At 41.3% G+C, this 21962-nt stretch overlaps 1 protein-coding gene across 1 annotated transcript; it reads right to left on the bottom strand.

The window, feature by feature from the left end:
- Positions 1–2747: 2747 nt before the first annotated feature.
- LOC311498892 (testis development-related protein) lies at positions 2748–21517 on the bottom strand. The gene is made up of 4 exons (XM_084559666.1): positions 21179–21517; positions 12105–12161; positions 6276–6391; positions 2748–4568 (listed from the first exon to the last, which is right to left on the bottom strand). Exons 1-4 carry the CDS (start codon positions 21263–21265, stop codon positions 4127–4129), a joined length of 702 nt encoding a protein of 233 aa, XP_084415792.1. The 5' UTR covers positions 21266–21517; the 3' UTR covers positions 2748–4126.
- Between the last annotated feature and the right edge of the window lie 445 nt (positions 21518–21962).

Below are 21962 nucleotides of genomic sequence, written 5' to 3'. Positions count from 1 at the left end.
CTGTTATAAAACCACATAAAAAACCCTACAGCATTCAAATAAAAACATGTGACCTGCACCCAGTGATGTCACTTCCTCTTGCAAAAAAGATTTGGAGGGAACTATGGTATGTTAAACTTTCTCTCTCATGAATTTGTACAAAATGTTGAGAATACACCAACAGTAGATTAATTATATGTCAAATCTGTTACTATGATATTCTAGCGAGTCTGTCCATCATTTTTTTTAAAACAATTATATGATGAAAATTCATAAAATTATGGTTTTATTCATGACATGTGGTATCTGGTTTTAAGATAGCATGTGGAGTTAAAGCACAAAATGGTGGAAAATGTCAACTCTGTTATCGTCAACTCTGTTACATGTGTCAAAATTTTAATGATAACAGAGTTGACAGTTACTAACAGAGTCAGATGTTCCCAATCACTTCTAAGCATTTTGCTTTAGTTTATACTTTTATTGTGGGTTCTGGGCAGTTTTAGTGTAAAGGCAAGATTTCTGATGTCGCTTTCCGGGTCAAAAAATTTTTTGTTATTTTCTAGATAGGTGAAGATGAAGGTGTCGGCAGCAGAAAGGCAATGGCAATACAGGGCACGGCAAAATGCTGACCATGAAAGGAGGGCATCAAATTTGGAAAAAGACAGGGAGAGATGGAAGAAAAAGAGAAATGCAGGGTAATCAAGTGGGAGAGAAAATATGTGATTGGATACTGGTGTGTCGTTAAATATGATGATGACTTTTATCCTGGGACCATTGTTGAGGTCAATGAGACACATGCAAACGTCACATGCATGCACAAGGTGGGGAAAAATCGCTCCTACTGGCCAAACCGTGAGGATACTTTGTGGTATCCCTTTGATGATGTTGTCAGAATCATCTCACAACCAACCCAAGTGACAGGGCGCCATGTTGAAATAGACAAAGAAATATGGGCTGAAATCGCCAGTGAATAATTTTTTCGAGGGAGTGAGGAGGGTGACAGTTGTTATTTTGTTGTGTTGTTATTGCTCAAATTGATGAATTTATAGATTTTCAGATGTTCTATGAAATATTTCTACATTTAAAAAGTTTTAATGTTACTATTTTTGGCCTTTTACGCATGGTTTGTCAACTCTGTTATTCATGTCAACTCTGTTCACATCACCGTCAACTCTGTTTCACCAAGTTTTGTTTCAAAAAAGCTATAATGAAATATGTTTTATTGTTGACAAATTAACCAGAAGCTGTGTCATAACTAACATTCTCACTACATGAAATTCCAAAGCATTTCATTCATTTTTGGAGCTATACTTAGAGAAAATGCAAACCGAAATGGCAACTTTCCAATTAAATGTGTCAATGTTTTTACTCCTGAAAAAATAGTCTTTATCTTAGAAAAGTTAAAGTTGAATTGGTGGATTTAAAGACAAAAGTTCTCATAGGAAAGACATGGTTTTAAAATGTATTACATTTGAGTACTATAAATATTTACCCTAATTTGTCTGCAACAGAGTTGACTGATTTTACTGTTAGTACGATGATTTTCAGATTAAATATTTTAAATCTTACATGTGTAAGCTTGGCAAATGCTAAAAGTGTTAAATTTAAAGTATTCTCTATGGGAATGAAAAAGGTTTTACCAAAAAAAAAAAAAATATTTTTTCTTGTTTTGTCTAAACTTGAAATGTACCCGCAATTCTGAAATGGGTCACAGAGTTAAAACCAAACACGGTGAAGCAGCATTTAGCTGTTACGCTGCACACAAATGGAACAAACTACCAGCAGAGCTGAAATCAGCCCCAACTGTAAGCACTTTTAAATCTAGGTTAAAAACATTTCTTTTTTCATGTGCATATGGCTGAGCCCTTTTAAATCATTTTAAATCGTAATCTTGGATTTACACTGTAAGTCCTCTTAATCGTTTTAATATATGTATATATATAATACACTTTTCTTTTTCTTTTTTTTCTTTTTCTTTGTTCTTGCTTTTAACTGTGTGTTCTAATTTGTTCTGTTTTTATGTAAAGCACATTGAGTTGCCTCTTGGTATGAAATGCGCTATATAAATAAAAATGCCTTGCCTTGCCTTGCCTTACAGCACAGATTCTCAACCGGGGGTCCGCAGACCCCTAGTGGTCCATAGTGTAACTGCAAGGGGTCCGTGAAAATAAAATATCTTTTAAAAAAGATCCTATGACATTTATAAAAATAGCATTTTTTTATTCAAATGTGACTGAGACACAACTGAAAGCTCATATTTGCCTTAAAGAGCGAATAAATGCCATAATGCAATTTAAAATGCAGTTTCTGCTGTTTCTATCAAATTGCATCGCCACCCCCCAGATCAATTGGGGGTTCCTCAGGGTCGATCAAAAATATGCAGAAAAGGTTGAGAACCACTGCTCTACGGGATATGGCATAAAATCAGTGATCAGTAATGTTATGTTTCCAAAGGCGTTACGATAGGAAGATAAATAGCAAATGAGAATTAAATACTGTAATAAATAATAAATGACTCAGACATTAAATATTTGGATAATGCAGCATGTAACTATTATCAGTTTGTTTTATATGAGGTCTGCCAGCTACAAACGCCTGCTGGTGAAAGGACTCTGTATCAGTGTAATCCATACAGGTGCCGAAAGCAAAGCCATGTAAACCAAGTGTATTTACTTAAAACTGTAAAGTGTTGAAAGAAGTCAAGCCAGACCGTCGGGCAGGATCTTTATTCTGCAAGCGTATAAACACAGGACACAGACCTCCCTGGCAGCAGAGCTGTGTCTGCGTGCACCTCTCGGCGTCATGGAACACATCAGCAACAAACAAATTCATTACACGGATTAAAATGCGGAAACAAGCGAAAGGAATCATTGTAGAAATAAAATTACTGACTCGGTTTTTTTATCAACTACACAGATATATAGACACGAAACCTTAAAGAACGGACATGTTTTCATTTTTTTTGTTTCTTTTTTTTATATAAAACGCACTTCTGCTGCTGGTGAGGCCGACGTCATCCTGAGACGACACCGCTCAGTAACTGGAAACCAGGAAGCGTGTCCGAGCTGGTGCCGCCAAGCTCAGCAGATTTGCAATCAGGGTGATTTGGTTGAGTTCATATTTACAGCAAACACGTTTTTATTGATGCAAGGAAGGCACTTCATGGGTACACGCGGCCACTACCTTTCTAGAGGAAGAAGAAAGTACAGAGGCTCATTCAGTATCAGATTTAAGCACATTAAGCTATGACACTGGGGAAGTTGCTTGGATTTTGTTTTTCTTTTTGCATATATCATGTCACATTGACTTCAAATGGTACGTACGGTGGTGATTTAAAATACCACGCACTGACTACAAATCTTCACAGCCGTTCACTTTGTGTTTAATCACATGATTCGTTCATGTGAATCATCAACATCTGTCACGTCTTCAAGAACTTCCGTATTACTTAAATGTCAAGTCGGACCTATCGGAGCTTTCGGAGGACTCATCCAGGACTACATCTTAAATCTAATATGACACGAGCACAGCATCAGCCACAATGCTCCCAATAAAACAGCAGAATCCACATATCATCTCCAAAGCCGGCTCAGCGTTTCACTTTGCGTCAATCTCCTCCACACACACACATATAAACATAAGCACGCACAAGAATTCCAGATGTCAAAGGTCTTTTACATGAGCTGTTTCGTGATTGCACGGCCCATCGCTGATACACAGTATAAGTTAAGGCTTCAGATGTTCTTTGCACAGATGTTGTGACTGCATAGACAAAAAAAAGGGTTTTTCAGTAGCAGGTTTGCATATTCTTCATCGGTTCTCTTATCAGTGATAGACACATAGAAATACATCAAACATCTACTGTAAATGCCGAGGCCAGTGGATATCACAGTTGAAGTGGTACAGCAGTTTAAGGCTTTCATTTGTTGACGTTTATAGTTTATGACAGTGACTGAAAAGTGTCTTCAAAGCTGAAAAGGGAACAAACTTCATGTGTTATATTCAAGGTCTCACTACAGCGTCTCAACGCTACGTTGACTTTAACATCATTGGGACTAAGACTACAGAAACAAACAGATATTTGGTTCAGATTGTCCTCCTCTTTATTCATAGTACAGGGGTGAGGAGGGAGGGGAGTCGAGTGCCACTATTTAAACCCCTCCCACGCGCTCTCTGACACTATCCCCCTGCTCATCCTGCTGATGCCGGCCAGCTTGACTTTGGCGCGGGACGTCCACCTGACGGCAGCCGTTGGATCGTTGGAGTCCATCAGGTTAGCATAGCGGGAGGAGTCCTCCTCCAGACCCCGGCCACCCCCCCATGAGGCTAATTCCAACGGGACCCCTAAAGAGTTGGGGAAGGACACTTCCAAGTCCCCTCCCTGGTTCTTCTCTTCCGAGGATTCATCAGTCAGAGCCTCGGTTAAGTTCTCCAAGCGTGGCGGCTCCCAGCCCTCCATCTTCTCCGGTTTTTTGGCCGGCGAGATTTGCCTCATGGTCATAGTGACGCTCTCCCAGAAACAGTGGCCCTTCTCGGGTTTGTCTTTCTTCTCCTTGTCCTTCTCTTCATCCTTGATTTTCTTGTGAGACCTTTAAAGAACCAACGAGACGGAGAGAGGTATAACCTTTAAACCGGCCATTCATTTGAAACGTTCAGTAAGCAGCAACAAACTGGGCCACTCATATCTTAACCATAAATAGAAGTGGATGGGTGGGGGACAAGTGTGTATCAGACATCTTAACACTGGGGACCTGAACTTTCCCCATACAGAGAGCCATTATATAGGAATTCCCGGTTGTTTATCACGGCAAAGTGATTAATTAGGATTTTCCTCTTCATACATGTTCCACTTCCTCGAGGAGTCTGAAAGTTAATAAGTGCTGGCAAATGCAGCTCCGTCTTGCATATAAACAAACACAAGTGGTTGGACAGGGCTGCCATTATTCCCAGTCGAGAGTGTAAATATTTTCCCTTCACACACTTGACCAGAAATGGCTACTCCCTGCTATTAACGTGACATAAATGATCTAGGTTGATGTGGGATACAGTTTTTTGTACATATTTGTCTACCTACCAAATGTAAGTCCATTACTCACTCTGTGTTAGCGTTTTTTTGCTATTCACCAACTCTTAAGGGAAATATTTGGCACTTTAGATGCTGAATGCTTTACTATGTTCAGGCAGTTAACTGTGTCTGTAGTTTGGTTCTGAGCAAGTGGTGTATAGTGGCCGCCTGCTGCCTGAAAACAATGCTGTGAACGGTCAAAAACTGTCTGACAACAAGGTCAGCAATGAGCTGAAATTAGATCAAGGACCATAAATATGATGGGAACTGCAGACTGAAGTACTTAACTTTTTACAACCTGGACCTTATTTCTGGCATAAAATACGATTGTTTACTCACCCATATAACTTTTGTGTCATTTGCACGCATTCATTTATTTAGATCTGCGTATATCCATATAATGGGAGTGACTGGGGTTACCAAAACGCAGCCTCTAAATAACACATTATCTGCCGCAAAACTCGTTCATTTCACCAATATTTTGTTATGATACGCTAGTGCTATTCCCCGTTGAGTGCGGAATTACCTATTATAATCATCCGGGGTTTGTAGATTGACCTACAGACGAGTTTCGCGGCGGATAATGCGTTATTTACAGGCTGCGTTTTGGTACCCCAGTCACTCCCACTATATGGATATACGCTGATCTAATTATCTCCTGAACGTGTGCAAATTACACAAAAGTTATATGGGTGAGTAAACAATCGTATTTTATGCTAGAAATAAGGTAGAGGTTGTAAAAAACAGTAGTTCCCCTTAACTACTTCATGTATTATCTGTGCAAATGACACCAAAGTTATATGAGTGAGTAAATGGCCGTATTTTATGCCAGAAATAAGGTCCAGGTTGTAAAAAACAGTAGTTCCCCTTTAAATTTAACTATATACAGATCATCTACATCTTTTTTTGTGCTGACATCCTGGAAAACTCAGCAACAGTGTTCTAAGATTTAATAAAATGCCGACATGTCACCCAGTTGGTAACAATATTTAGCATCTAAATCACCCAGTGGGGTGGGAGCATGAGTTAAGTACCGTACATGAAAGTTGTGCTGGGAGAGCACTTGATTAAATGTACGCAGATACTTCCCAACTCTGATTACAATAATGTTAGTATTTACTGTGATTGTGCATCTGATTTAATTTTGTATATATTTTTTTAATTGGTCATGTCAAGCTGTCTCTTCTGCAGTGTATAGGAGATCATTTGGCGTGATGAAGTGCCACCTTACCCTCTGCGGTCCGCCAGCTTCACTCCGGTCAACAAGAAGTGCTCGTCGTCCTTAGAGGAGAACATCTTCTTCTCCCTCTTCTCCTTCTTGGACATGATCTTCTTCACTTTGGCCTCCTGACAGAAACCAGCAGATGAGAGAACGTTTGATTTTGAAACGCGGAGCTTCAGTGATATTGCCCTCATCTGGTACACATTAGCTTGTTGTTATCTCCAACGTCTATTTGTGAGGGATTTATGCTCCCCGAAGAGGAGGATTTCATAAAGTAAAGCTTTGCAGGAATCTAGAAGAGCAACCATATGTTCAGACTGATCACCGTGTATTTTTGGATATTCTGTTTTGGGCTTTGTTGGCACCGAACTAATGAAGCTAATGAATCACTTATCCAGCCGCATATATCCACATTTTAACCCATTAGACACACCAAAAAGTGAGAAAAAACACAAATCATCATTAAAGAGATTATTTTTGACTCTTTGTTTCTTTTCATAAGAGCTGCCTCTCTATGTATGGTGAACATGTGGCCGATTAGTCTAGCTTAGCTTAGCACTGAAAGCAGGGAACAGCTACCCTGGCTACAATGCGAACAAAATCAGCCTACCAGCATGCCAACATGTCAAAAGTGTATTAATATTTGAACTTGTGGTCAGTGCTATAACTACTTTTTAGTCACGCACAGTGACTTCGCGGAGAACTTTGAATCAACACAGGCTAGCTGTTTTCCCCTAAATATGAAGCTCGGTTTAGCTTTAGCTCCATTACCATATAAACAAAAGGATGCTATCTAGCTAACTGGTAAGCAGTTGTTCAGCAAAGCCAAACATGTACTGTCCAAACATCCACTAATCTTCTACAATTACAACTCCCGAATTAACATTTTATTCCTTGTTAGCATAAGATAGTTAGTTAAATTGTTTGTTTGTTTGTTTTATTGGGTAATTTGCTACTGGGTCATTTCTTAGTGAGCAGTTGCTCTGCTAGCTCAGATTCTACTATCTGGAAGGACCTAGGCTAACTGGTTCCATTTTTCATGCTAAGCTAACGGGCTTCTGACTGCTAGCTTCCTCTGCTGTACAAACATGACAGTAATATTGATCTGCCAAACTGACAATAAAGTGAATAAGCATATTTCTTTGAGGAATAGCATATTCTTTTAAGGTGAATTTTATCCGACGACTGCCTTTAAACTCTTGGATAAAAGCCTTGAGTGGCCTTAACTTGACTGTACTCTTTGGCACATTCCACTGGGAGACCCTACACTCCCTGTGAAGCCCCCGGTCTCCCCCGTCACATGAGAATTCCTCCCTGCCCTCGCAGCTTTCCACCGAGCACGGCTAGGACCCTCATCAGCGATTACAGAACAAGGTTTTGGCTTCGTTTCTCGCCTGGGAAGAATTCCCAACGTCAGCTGTCAAGGTCATAACATTTACTCCTACTCACATCCGTGCCTGCCTTTGCTTTACGGTACATTCTTAGTATAAACAACATTATTGATGAGTTTAACCCCCTCACCCTCTTTTAACCGCTTCTCTTATTAACTATATTTTTACCCACTATTAGTTCAAAGCCCAGGGTGCAGCACACGACGCAGATCTGTCCTCTACCTCCGAGACTAGAGGATGCCACAGCAGCTACGACAAACAAACAACCAGCTGGATATGAAAGGAGTCGTTTCTAAAAGCCAAACAGGAACACCTACAATAAGATCTGCCCCCAGATCTGAGATCAAGCATCAGAACGTCTGAGTTTGGATAAAACAAACTTTCCCAGAACAGTTTGTCCGACCGGAATACAAGCCACACAAGCGCTGCACTAATTGAACACGCCCGTGAATGCCTCTTGATCCCTCTCATATCCATTCAACGTTTTACTTTGTCAAACAGTCTCATTTTGGTATTTCACAAACAGAAGGGCTGATAAATGAAAAAACAAATAACCTCCTCTCACTTCTAATCACCCTGAATGCCTGCGCTGCCAGTTTTTTGAAATATATTACCATCACAGAAAAAATATTTACAAAACTTAATCTCAGCTATTTCAACACCTCGCCCCTGCTCTGACTCTTTCTCGCTCCAGCTCTCGTTTTTTTTGCAAAGCGTAAACGGGATCAGATTCACGGGAGCTCAAGCTCTGCAGAACAGAAACCAGAGATGCCAAAACAGATCCGTGTGTATGTACAGCATGTGTGTGTGTGTGTGTGCGTGTGCATGAAGCTAAATTCCCGTTGTGTGTTTCCATGCATGCTTGCACATACAGAGGCCTGCTTATTCACTGTTCCCTTCAGCATTAGCGTCCAGGTTTCTGGATCCAAAGCAGCTCAGTGACCAGTAATCTCCCCAGCCAGAAAAGTAAACCAAGCTCGTGGGGGGGAGCGTTACCTACAGCTCCAAGCTTGGCAGAACAATAGAGCTTTTATTGGGCTAAATTCTTCTATCCATACCTCTGAGGTAGAAGCTGAGGGATTAAAGATTTTTGGAAATGCTGCGTGAATTGTAGATATCAGGCATTAGCCTATGTTCTTTTAGAGATGGCAGTCAGATCTTTGATTTGGAGGTTATATAACACCTTCTGCTTCATTTTTAGGGGCAACCACTTGTTCTTACCACTCAATCAGCCAACAAATGGGTAGCTTAACTGAGCATGATAACTTGAAATAGGTGGAAACTGCAAGCTAGCACTATTTAAAGGTAACAAAATCTACCTACCAACGGCTTAGCATATTGCATCTACATCAGCTTAATCTATTTCTATATGCTATGTTATACAAACTGACTGCCGGTTGAGAGTCATGGAGTAGCAATACACCCACACTTATACATCAGCTATAAATTTGAAAAGGCAAATGAGCCTGATCCAGATGAGTGTTACGGGATTGTTTCAGAAATCATCTCTAGCACCCGTATGAAGATGCATACAGCCCAAGAGTTCATGTACATTGGGCATGTATGTGAGTTACAGGAAGTGAAGGGTTGGTTGCTCAAAACACCGCCAAGTTTGGCCAGCTACACTGTCACTGACGTTATTATTTTGCGATCCGTTTAAAATTAACCGGTAAAACACCTCATGTGACTTGCTGACATACTGTAATGTGACCAATCAGCCACAACATTAAAACCACTGAGAAGAGTAGTAAATAACCATCTTGCGACAATTCAGTGTTCTGCTGGGAACCTTCTGGACCTGCCATTCATTGGTGTGGATGTTACTTAGACATGTTGCACCCACCTAGACCCGACCAGGCACCCCCACCCCATAGCAACGACACTCCTTGATGGCAGCAGCCATCCCCAGCAGGATGCAACCTGACACAGTATCTGTGGGATGCACTGGGACAAGCCTGATCCACAGAGGCCCCTTCCCTCAACCCATAGGACCCAAAGGCTCCCACTAAGAACATCCTGTTGCTAGACTCCACAGGACACCCTCAGAAGGCCCATGTACGTTCTCTGATTCTCTGAGTCACAACTGTTTTGGAGGCACAAGGGAGACCTGCACAATATTAGGAAGGTGGTCATAATGCTATGCCTGATTGGTGTATGTATAAATAAATGTACAGCATTCAGGAATCAAACTACTTGAAATCGACAGCTAAAGCTAAATCTCTTCTTCCAAGACTCCGTGTGCGCTTCGCGTGTCCTAATATGAGCATACGACGACAGAACGTGGAAGAATTGTAGCCTTGTGCAGCGTCTGAACAGCGCGTGGCTATTTTCAGACTTGTTTTTCTTCCACAGTGATTGTTCCAGTCCAAAAAGCCCAGCTCCTCGAAAGAATGTTGCATTTCCTTCCCTTCTCCAGCTCGGCCACCTCTGTCCTCACAAACAAGACAGGTCATGAAATACGTCCTGTGAACAAGGTCGCATACAGTAGCTATACATAAAGCGGGCAACCGGCCAGATTTCAAAGACAATGCACGTCCTGTGTGAAGTTTGCACTCAAGCTTTTACACATTAAGAATGGTCCAGACGTGACTACGCCTTTGAGTAAAGACTTGCTGTCAGCACATATTATGAGATGATACGTATCTGCCATGCACAAAGTGATGAGTGACATACCCGTATCATAAAACCCTTATTTACGAATACATAGTTTACAAGGGCGATGATGACAAAGCTTTACACGTAATTTACACCTTAAATTGCAAACCACAAATTCTATATAACATTAAACATACGTGTGGTGAGTTTTGTGCTGAAACTGTTTTGGTTCCCAAAGGATCAACAGTCAGCTGAGGAGAGATTTGGTGATCAAGGATTGGGTTGCACCAGCTTTCAAAAAATCCATTACTATGTTAGTGTATAAAATCCTCCTTAAGTTAGCTAAATCAGTTGACACCATTAAAACTTACAAACGAAAAAAAAAATGTCTAAGGGTTAGGGTTAGCTGCCAGGAAACGTGCACAAACAGTTTCATGCTTGCATGAAGTCGCTGCAGAATCACAAGCTGTTACATAATACCATTAGTCAGGCATCAGGGCATTGATGATTATTATATTTGCCAGCCAAAGTTGGGTAATGTTAAAGTGGTAAAGTGTTGTGAGTTAGAGGTAAGCTAAGGACAACGAGTCAACAAGGTCACATTACCGCTCTCATATGACGCCTCATTCTACGCAGGTAAAATACTAGCGAGCTTGTGCTGGCTCAGCTGGTTTGGTTGGTGACAAAAGCCAATGTAGTTCATCCCTTTTTCATTACAGCAATTATCTTTAAAATTAAATAGGTGAAAAAAATGTACTAAGAGGTCTGTGTTTGACAAATTTGGGGATGAGTATCTCGCATCGCCAATGACGCCAATGGTATGCAGCGATTTTCCTTGACCTCATTAATTTACTTGATATTATGTGCAAGGTTTATGGTCAAAACTATACATAAAAAGCATAAGTTTAACAGCCTGGACACACCAAACCAACGCCAAAGAGCTGCCTGAAACAAAAGGCGACTGAGTCTTAGCTATGAAGAGTTGCAATTGAACAGATCTACAGCCGACGGTCGGCGAGCACAAACGTTCTTCATGGTGGCAGCATGTGTCGTCCAAAGGGCAGGAACTGGAAGAACAACTATTACATCGGAAGCTAAGAAGAGCTACAAACCGTCGCACATAGCTGGCCTCTCCTGAGTCACGTTGATCGGCGGGTCTACACTTTATTCATTCTAGATGATCGTGTTGTTCTGAAAATCTTTGCACGTCCAAATGTGGTCCGAGTAGTGGCAACACTGCAAAAACGACAGTCACATACGCCCACCGACAATCGATGATCGGCTTGGTGTGAGGCCTTGGTGCTAGGTTTGAAGAAAACCATCTTGAAGAATTAATAAAATATCATAAATTCAAATTTCAGTTTAACTGTTTACACCACAAAAAGGCATTATTATTGCATTATGTGGCGTCCGTCTTCGGATAACAGTACAAACACAGACACATGCGCCGCAACAACAAACCAGACAGTTTTCCAGTGATAAGGTTAAAGGATAAAGCAGGGGATGATAGCGAGAGGCTGGTGTGTTTACAGATAAACACTGCGGCCTCAGCAGTCGGCCGACTCTCCTGCTTTACCTCCGCTGTACCGTGGAACGCTTTGCAAACACGAAGAAATTGACAAGAGCTCGAGTGTGCACGTGGACTGGGAGCGCTGAGGTCACTTGAAACGTATGGATGTTTTTGGTGACATCGTGGACTGTGTGTGTAGTAGATAAGAGCGCGTTGGTTGAGTGCATATCTTTAAGGGGCAACTGTCAGAGGTTAAAACTGCATGAGCCGAGTTTGTGTTTGGAGGCGGATAGCGAGCTTGTGTCTGTATTACGTCCAAATAGCTGTGAAGTTGCTGTTTACCTTGGATACTGCAGTGACAGCTTCCTCCTCCTCTTCCTCTCCTTCTATGTCTTTGTCCTGGGACACACACAAACACACACATACACCCGCAGTGAGTTTACACAAATAGCAACCCCAAAAGCACAAAGGCTCATACCGTCCACTTTAGTGAAAGGATCGTGTGCGTGTGTGTGTGTGGAGTGTGCACATGTCTTCCTGTAAGAGAGGAGGCAACCGCTTCAGAGCTGTAACATAAACACGGTGTGTTTGGAGAGCGAGAATGAGCGATGGATGGATGGAGGACCGGAGAAAACGAGGGGAAACCACAGATCTCTGAGAAAAAACTTGAACAAAAGACAGAAAATAGACACATGACCTCTTGCTTTAGCATCACGTGACTCTATTTAGACTTAACAAAGCTATTTTTGTTCCATTGTGTTTGACTGTTCAAGCTAAATTTCCATTTTCAATATATCCTTTGAATAATATCTGTGTTGTTTTAATGTGAAGCACTTTGTTTTGATACGTGCTGTAGCCTACATCTAATTAGTAATGATACTGATGAACGCAGTGATGAATTAAGAATCCTTTAGTCATGTTAACTTCACTAAACCTTAAAGGGGAATTACCGTTTTTTTACAACCTGGACCTTATTTCTGGCATAAAATACGATCGTTTACTCACCCATATAACTTTGGTGTCATTTGGAGTCATTCGGAAGATATTTACATCCGTGTATATCCATATAGTGGGAGTGAATGGGGCACCGAATCGCAGCCTCTAAATAAAGCCTCTAAATAACGCATATAATTAGAAATAACGCATCTGCCGCGAAACTCATTAATTTCACCAATATTTTGTTATGATACGCTAGTGCTATTCCCCGTTGAGTCCGGAGTTACCTATTATTTATTTGCGCACGTGCAGCGGTTTGTTGTTCTTTGGCCAGCTGTTCCTCTCTGCATTCTCCTTTCAACAAGCTCCTCATCCGTATACTCTGGCTCAAAATGGTAAGACCGTCCATCATAAACGTCGTCCACAACCTCAGAATCGGAAAAACATTCAGCCATGTTGCAAAAAACAAGCAATTACAAGTAAACATGCCAACCGTCGCGGGTGCACACGGTGCTCAGAGATGACATCATCCAGGTCAGAGGTTAGTAGGTCAATCTACAGACCCCAGATGATGATAACAGGTAACTCCGGACTCAACGGGGAATAGCACTAGCGTATCATAACAAAATATTCGGTGCCCCAGTCACTCCCACTATATGGATATACGTGGCGCTCCGCTGGATCTAAATATCTTCCGAATGACTCCAAATGACACCAAGTTATATGGGTGAGTAAACGATTGTATTTTATGCCAGAAATAAGGTCCAGGTTGTAAAAAAACGATAATTCCCCTATAACTTGAACTTTTGGTGAATTCTGGTATCTTTAAAACTGGGTCAAACTTTCCTGTTTCTGTGTCTAAATTATTGATGGGGGCATTTAAAATTTAAGGTAAGGTTACTGAGTTTGAGTACGGAAAGTGGCGCTACTTCTGTGAAACACACACTGAAGTTGTGCCACAAACAGCTGACATCACTCCTCTCCTACAAAATCCTACACCAAAGCACTTTTTCTATGAAGATAAAATTCTGTTCCAAGAGCAGACAGACCAGCTGCTGCTTTTTTTTTTTACTTGATCTGGTTCCAGTCCAGAATGAAAGCACAGAAGGATAATGGCAAAAACAATAAGTCGATAAGCCAGTTGTACCTATCGGTTGAGTCAGTCCGTGGCTGGTTTGATTACACTGCAGCCATTTGTGGTGGTTTCTGGTTGAAGCATTCTCACTCAATATTGGACCCTGTTAATCATTTAGACCTATGAAATGGGGAGGAAGTGGCACCAAATGTAATGCCACTGCATTCCAAACATGTTTACCTGTAACCTGACCCTGCACCTGTCCGTCATTGTGTTCCTGATCTACCATTATCCTTCCGACTGTATCCTTCCCTCTGTTGCCATTACAGGCCAGTTCTCCCCTTCACCTTCATTAAGGTGACCTAACTGAATCAGTCTGACTAAGAGGCGGTTTATGCTTCTGCGTCAATTTGACCAGACCCTACGCAGACCTAGCTGACATGCACCTCCCCAGAAATGTATGATTATGCTATGGTTGGTCCGTTTGGTAGTAGCATGTTTCCGCTTTAGTATTTCCGGCTGCTTCTCCATCTCCGCAATTTCTGAATTGATTGTTTTGGATCAATAACGCTGGAACACATCGAGGAAAGCCTAACTGAGGAGGGTACAAGCATCTGTATGACTGAAATTTCGGCAAAAGTTTCAGTCGCGGTTGCTGAATGTGAAGCAGGAAGTAGAAACAAAAATTAACCCAACTGACAAAAAAGACACAGCGCCAACTAGCATTTGGGTTAGGGTGACGAGTGTACAAGTATAAATGGCCTGCATTGGCATAAGCTACGTACGTAGGTTACGCCAATGCGTAGCACTCTAGTGTCTCCATTTGGGTCCTCCATCCTGATCTTATAAATAAATATCTCCTCTCAAATATATATGACCAAACCCAAAAGATTTAAAGACATCAAATCATAAGAAAGAGACAGCTAGAAGTCATCAGGCGTTGAACAGAGCCTGAGACTCCCGTAGTTGAGCCAGAATTCCTGTGAAGTGATCAATAGAGGTGGGCGGATCGATCCAAATATCGATAATATCGATACCAACGTTGGTATCGAGATTGATCGATACCAATGTAATGAGATCGATACTTAAGTTTCAGTTTCTCTCGTTTCATTAAAGAAGCGACCCGACTCTGTTTGTCTAGATGCCGCTGCTGTCACAGAGCAGATCAGGCTCGTTTTGCTCCTCCTCCCCCTCGCGTGTGTTTGTTGTACTGTCACGTGACTCCGCAGCGCCAGGTGACCGAACACCGCCCACCGCTACCAGGCTCGGCCAGCAGCAACGCATTACACACAACGAGAGAAAGAATAAGGCTGTTTGGTTATATTTTCGGGCCGAAAATGAAACGATAGCAAGTTGTGCTATTTGTAAAAACGTGGTAAGATACAGTGGTAACACAACAAACTTGTAAAAGCATATAGAAATTTTTAAAATCCCCGCCCACCACTGTATCTTACCACTTGGCCCCTACAGATCGCTGATATGACGAAAAAAAGTGCACTAAAGGGGAGAAATGTTGTCTTATTTTTGTATTGTATTGTACTTCCTAAACACGTCCTTACATTATTTATAATATTTGTTGTGGAGTGATAATTTTCTACACTTTGTTTATTTAAGAAAAGAAAATCCAGAAAGTTCAATGAAGGGAGAGATTAAGTTTGTATTGTAGTTTCTGAACATGCCTGAAAAATAATTTGTTTTTATTTGTCCTCAAGTGATCATTTTGTTTCTGAACAAAAACTTTTATTGTGATAAAGTATTTTCTATTTACTTATAAACCAAATTCTGTACTGAACTTTAATTGATTAATAATCCAAAAGGCAAATCACGAAAACACTTAAAATGTCATGAGAATTAATTCAGATTTAGATTGATTCAGATTGATGGTGCATCCACCTTAATTTTTAAAAAGTATCGATATCGGTATCGGTATCGGCGATACTGTCCCAGTATTTACTTGGTATCGGATCGATACCAAATCTAGCGGTATCGCACACCTCTAGTGATCAAAGGTATGAGAACTTCGAACATCTAACCACTTCACGAGAAAGAGGAGGAGAAACTGTGGGTGGACATGTCTGGGCAAAGTCTGGTCGGTCTCCACCAAAGATCTCTCCTCACACACTCATACTGATAGCTGACTACTGTTGGAGCGTAAAAAGAATTAACAGCTTTAAAACAGAGGGAGATTGAGTGAAGGGGGAGTTCATTCGGGGGAGAAGGAGGAGGAGTGTTTTTTTTTTGTTTTGTTTTTTGGTAGGGTTGGGAAAAAAAAAGTTCCTAACGACAGAAAACAAGAGTTCTTGTTTCGCACCTCGGGGGGCCTTTTTTGTTATTTTTTTCCTCTCTCTCGTTCCCTCTTTGTGTCTGTTTGCGTGTACATTTTAGCACAGTGCTTCAAAAATGCAGCTTACCAGGGCAGTAAAGACACACTGTGAATTCTAATACCAAAGAACCAGTGCTGGCACAAAGCCCTCCGGCAATACTCCACATTCTCCAACCCAGAGATCCAGACTAGAACATTTCACTAGAACTCTACACCACACCACAATATAATTAAAGGAACACTATGGGAAATATGGCTGAAAACTGAAGCCAACAAAAATTGTTATGGTCTGTATAGCTAATTTCCCCATTGTAATAAGGCAAAACTTTGTATGAATCAATATTTAAACTATATCCAGGCTTAAAGTTCTGCATAAATACAGGTGCAACAACTTTGAATGACGAGTACTTGTCAGCCGACCGCCAAAGCTCCACTCACTCTCCACTTGAAGTTAAAGGGGAACTACTGTTTTCTACAACTTGGACCTTATTTCTGGCATAAAATACGATCGTTTACTCACCCATATAACTTTTGTGTAATTTGTAGTCGTTCGAGAGATATTTAGATCTGCGTATATACATATAGTGGGAGTGACTGGGGCACCGAAACTACAAATGACACTAAAGTTATATGGGTGAGTAAACAAAAGTATTTTATGCCAGAAATAAGGTCCAGGTTGTAAACAACAGTAGTTCCCCTTTAAAAGAACATAAAAGAACTTCAGTATTCCAACTCAATAATCACATGTTATGCTCACATGTTATTATCATGTGCTGAAGCTTTCTCTTGGCTTATAGCCATTATAGCCATTATCTGGCTTCATATTTTATGGACAGACATGAGAGTGACAACTCAGCATAAAAAATTTAAAAAAATCGAAATTTCTACATATTAAACGTTAAAAAGATTCAAACAATTAATCTCAGTTTTTGGCCTCGTGTTGCAATACCTTGTGAAACAAAACAAACGCATTTGTTCCAGGTCCAGGTTTGATTTATCGTTCTTATCCTCTGTCTCACTGTTGATTTAGATGTGAGACGTTTGCTAAGACCTCGGGTGTGCTGTCATGATCTCACTTCACAAAGATGGTGGATTTAGAGTGGTGTTATTTAAGCATTCAGGTGCATTACCCCTTTGAGTCACAGAGAAAGGGGCACCTTCTGCAAGCTTGCAGCTGTTTGCGGCCTGTTGAACCTCAATAAAGAGTGAATGGTAAGAAAGCAAGCAAGCAGGCACGGGGCCTGCTGTCGCCCCAGAGCAACTGTGGAAGGAGGGAGGGAGGGAGGGAGGGAAGTGATATTAACTTCAGGTTTGTATTTTCTCTCCTCTCTTTCTTTTTTTTTCCTTCCTCCTTTCCTCTGAATGTCGTATCCCTTTATACTTTGCCTGTACCTGCCTGCTGGTCTCTGATCTGGTTTTGACTCACAACATGTAAATCATCTGTTCTGCCTTTAAATCCAAAGAGATAAGAGAGTGAAAACCAAAAGAAATAGACCTGCTGTGTCTTGTAATGACTACAAGTGAGCCTTCGTGCTGAACAAGGTTAGGTCCCCGGCCTGATTTCCTTAGACCACCTGAATGAACGCGTGAGAAGAAAGTAAAAACGCAGGCCCTGACGTTGCCCCGAGCAAGAAACTTGACCCTTTACTGATCCGACATAGCTGCACAGTAGTCAACAGATGAGAATGCGGTTGTCCCGAGCAGTTTTTGGCAATTTTCCCCGTTCGGTAAAGCTACCTAAACCTCCCTGGATAAACAAGTCATTAAAATTAAACATTTAAAAAAGCTATTGCAAATGCAACTCAACGACACCACAGAGACAACATATTTTGTCCATATTAAAGGGGAACTACTGGTTTTTACAACCTGGACCTTATTTCTGCCATAAACTATGATCGTTTACTCACCCATATAACTTTTGTGTAATTTGCAGTCGTTCGGGAGATAATTAGATCAGCGTATATCCATATAGTGGGAGTGACTGGGGCACCGAAACGCAGCCTCTAAATAACACATTATCTGTCGCGATACTCATTAATTTCACCAATATTTTGTTTTGCTATGTAATTTGCTACTGCTAGTGTTTTGCAACATGGCTGAATATTTTTCCGATTCTGAGGTTGTGGATGAACCATAGCAGTACAGGTAAACAAGCCGACTGCCGCGGGTGTGTGCAATGCTCAGAGATGACATCATCCAGGTCAGAAGACATCATCCGGGGTCTATAGGTCAATCTACAGACATCGGATGATGATAACAGGTAACTCCTGACTCAATGGGGAATAGCACTAGCGTATCATAACAAAATATTGGTGAAAAGAACGAGTTTCACGGCAGATAATGCGTTATTTAGAGGCTGTGATTTGGTGCCCCAGTCACTTCCACTATATGGATATACACTGATCTAAATATCTCCCGACTGACTACAAATTACACAAAAGTTATATGGGTGAGTAAATGGTCGTATTTTATGCCAGAAATAAGGTCCAGGTTGTAAAAAACAGTAGTTCCCCTTTAATGTACCTGACTCAAAAGAAAAAAACTGAGTAGAATTTCACTGGTAAATTAATTATTTAAGCAGAAATGACAAAAAAAAATGAAGATTTTCTGCCTTCTTTTTTAGGGTCTATGATAATAAACTTTGTTTTCATATTTTGAACTGTTGCACAGTCCTATCAGACGACATAAATATGTGTACTTGCATGTGGGAAACTTGTAATATAAAGTGGTTCCACTTATACCTACAAGTTGTGGGGGCTTTCCCCGTCTGCCGTCTATAAAGAATGTAAACAGGAAGTGTAACGCAGGTTTGTTTGTTTTGTATTGTTCGGTCTGAATTTTGACAAACGGGCACCATTAAAGGTTTATCTGAATAAATTAGAATATGAATATGGTGTTTTAATGTGATTTCCGGGTGTATTCAAGGATCTTTATTCCTGATGGACATCTGAAAGCTAAAACATGCATGTGTTTCCGTGTGTTCAACTTCAATGTAGAGAAAGAGTACAATGCAATAAATTACCTTTTCCACACAACACATTTTTATTATTACAGCAGGGGAAGCACAGGTGTCTCCATTATGACTGCAATCCACGTATCATGGTTTGCTGGGACACATAAAGGAACTGAGCCATCAATTATTTCACCTGCGCTTTCCCTACAAGTCAAAATGTATCCCATGAAGTCACCTAATAACCACCATGTGCGTGTTAGAATAACTAACTTTCACTTTTCACCCTTTCACCGTCAAGCCTCGTATCTCTCAACCCGGAATTTAAATGTTTCCCTACTTGGGAAGAGCATGTCTGATCTTAAGAAACTTCAGGATCTCCAAAGGAGTTTAAATACAAAGAGGTATTGCTGAAGTGTGATCACAAAGCAAAAATGCCACAGGTCTCTGGCTCCGTTGTCCCCTCTCTCTCTCTCTCTCTCTCTCTCTCTCTCCCTCCGCATCAGATGTTGTAGCCACCTCAATTTGAATAAGAGGAAGGAAAATCTTCCAGACTGTGTTATGATAACTTTTGTGCTGACTTCATCCTGTGTCACCGCCGGCTCGGCTCTGCCTCTTCGCTGTGTTTACGACATTTTATGATCCGACCCCTGACCCCTTGGATGTACTTTACTGCCATGGCGACTCGAGGAGACCTCCCCGGTGACTTTCTCAGGAATTCCGCGCAGAAGCCGCTGCTCTGATTTCAAATCGGCTCTTATCAACCGAGCAATATGGAAACAGGGGCCCGAACTGAACTCAGAGCAGCTCTTCAGTTGTGAGCTCCTCATGCATTGGTTCCCAGGATGGAAGTCGACTTAAGCCGGTAGAAGCCAGCCAAGGGTCACAGATCTCAACATTATCACAACAATACATGAAAAATTATGGGAAATGGTGTTGGTGGATTTTCCCAATTGCCAACTGCACGATACATTTATACATCCAGTGAATGCAGCGTGATGGCAAACCGGCAGAGCTGCAGGCAATGACGCTGCCATTAGTGTTTTAGGGAACTAATTCCAATTTTAGGTAATGAACTGCACGTACGTAGTCCTGAAAGGTTAAATATAATTCCCCCGGAAAAAGCAGAACTTTCTATAAAGGCCTCCCCATAAAACCTTGATTCATTGCACAGTTTAAAGAAGCTTTATTTTTTATCACACCTACGGCGAGCTGATTAGATACCGCAAGTGTGCCGATAGCACGTTATTTTGACTCCACCGTGACTCTGGCTTTTGTTAAAGACAAAAACACCCAGTGAGCTTTTTATCTGTGCAGAGATTTGGACGGACTGGAATGGAATTGCTCAACGTCCTTCTCCTCCTCTCGTTTTAGGCTCGATTTAAGTGAAACAATTGAAACTCACCAGGTTAAAGAAAACACCACTTCAAGAATCTCAATATATTTAGACTAAGGATGAATATTTCTTAGGATTTATGGATTCATTTTCTTGTATACTGCACTGTACGCCAGCTGCCTGCTGATATCATACTGTTGCTCACCTGAGAAATACAACTATGACATAACCACACCATGGAGACATTCACGAACTGGAGTCTACTACCTCAGCTCTGACGTTTGAAGAATGCAAATAAATTCAGAGTTGACACAAACTCCCTTTTTTTTTTTTACTGCACTTCAAATGACATGTACCACTTTGATAACCTTGTTTTATACTTACACGGATTTGCATTTCCATTGCCCAGTTTAAATGCCAGTGCAGTATCCATGTAAAGCTGGTTAGAATAAGTGTGTGATTATCTCGTTAGCACCGCTTTCACTGACCTCTGAGCATTTTCTGTCACTCTCCTCTTTCACTGATCTGAGTCTGAGCACTTGTCCCTCTCTTCTGTCTGCTTCTCCTGAGTCTCTGTGAACCTGTCTGTTAGGTCGCTTCTTATTCGGAAAACAAAAGAAATACCGGCTTAAAACTGATTTTCACGTCCATTTGCGCTCACTTTGACACGCTTGTTGCACTTGCACACCATTACACCAACACCAGCTTTAATCCGTTTTGTGCATCACTGAGCATATAACTGGCTGCCATTGTTAGCAGAGTATACCGTTGTTTCCTTCCCGTCCTGTCTCATTACCTTGTAGGAGTGATGGTAGTGCCAGGACATGTCGTCTTCCTCAGACGCGTAATCCACCAGCACTTTGCTCTTGGTCTTCTTGAACATATCTCCACTTGTCGCTGAAACAAGAAGCCGTCTTTGATTGGGAGAAAAGAGGAGAAAAAAGAAAAAAGAAAAAAACTTCAGACCGGTGCCGTTTTGTCCGCTTTTTCTGGAGAGATGGCGGCGACGCACCACCGAAGCTCCTCTCTGCTCTTTAATGTTATTTATCCGGCAACAAATCCAGAGAGCAGTTCTCCCCCGAAAAACAGCTCATTCATAGAGGTGCCAGCAGTAGACCGGATGACGCTTACGAGTCGTTTCGTTAAGAGCCTGGCGTGTGTTTGGTGCGTTTTTACGCAGCCTGGACCACCTGGACCTCGGATCAGTCGCTCCTCCCATATCCCCCCTGCTCCGGTTCCTTGAAGTTGCCATGGCAGGAGGAGGAAGGGGTCATACAGTACGGCTCATGTCTATCAGAATAATTTCACCTTTTTTTTTTTTCCCCCACCGCATTTTTATTATTATGTATTTATTTATTCTTGTTTCACACACGCAGGGGGACGCGCTACCTCTTCCATTACCAGGAAGTCACAATTTAAAAATAGCCACATAAATTACATCCACTGTGTACACACACCTGTTTAGATGAAGTACTCCTTTATTTATATGTATAAAAAAAAATTAATTGTTACATTAGTGGTTTTGATATAGAACCGAAAGAAGTGTTATTAAGTTGATGTAAGTCAGAATAGACATGAAT

Source organism: Chelon labrosus (assembly GCF_963514085.1).
Source record: "Chelon labrosus genome assembly, chromosome: 14".
In the NCBI taxonomy this organism is placed as follows: domain Eukaryota; kingdom Metazoa; phylum Chordata; class Actinopteri; order Mugiliformes; family Mugilidae; genus Chelon; species Chelon labrosus.
The sequence above is the reverse complement of the archived record's forward strand: the minus strand, read 5'-3'. Positions and strand labels throughout refer to the sequence as shown.

Coding starts and splice junctions, on each gene's coding strand:
- LOC311498892 (XM_084559666.1), bottom strand. CDS start 21,265: ATGTTCAAGAAGACCAAGAGCAAAGTGCTGGTGGATTACGCGTCTGAG. Junction 12,162..21,178: donor ACTACCATCACTCCTACAAG/GTAATGAGACAG, acceptor TGTGTGTCCCAG/GACAAAGACATAGAAGGAGA. Junction 4,569..6,275: donor AAGCTGGCGGACCGCAGAGG/GTAAGGTGGCAC, acceptor GGTTCTTTAAAG/GTCTCACAAGAAAATCAAGG.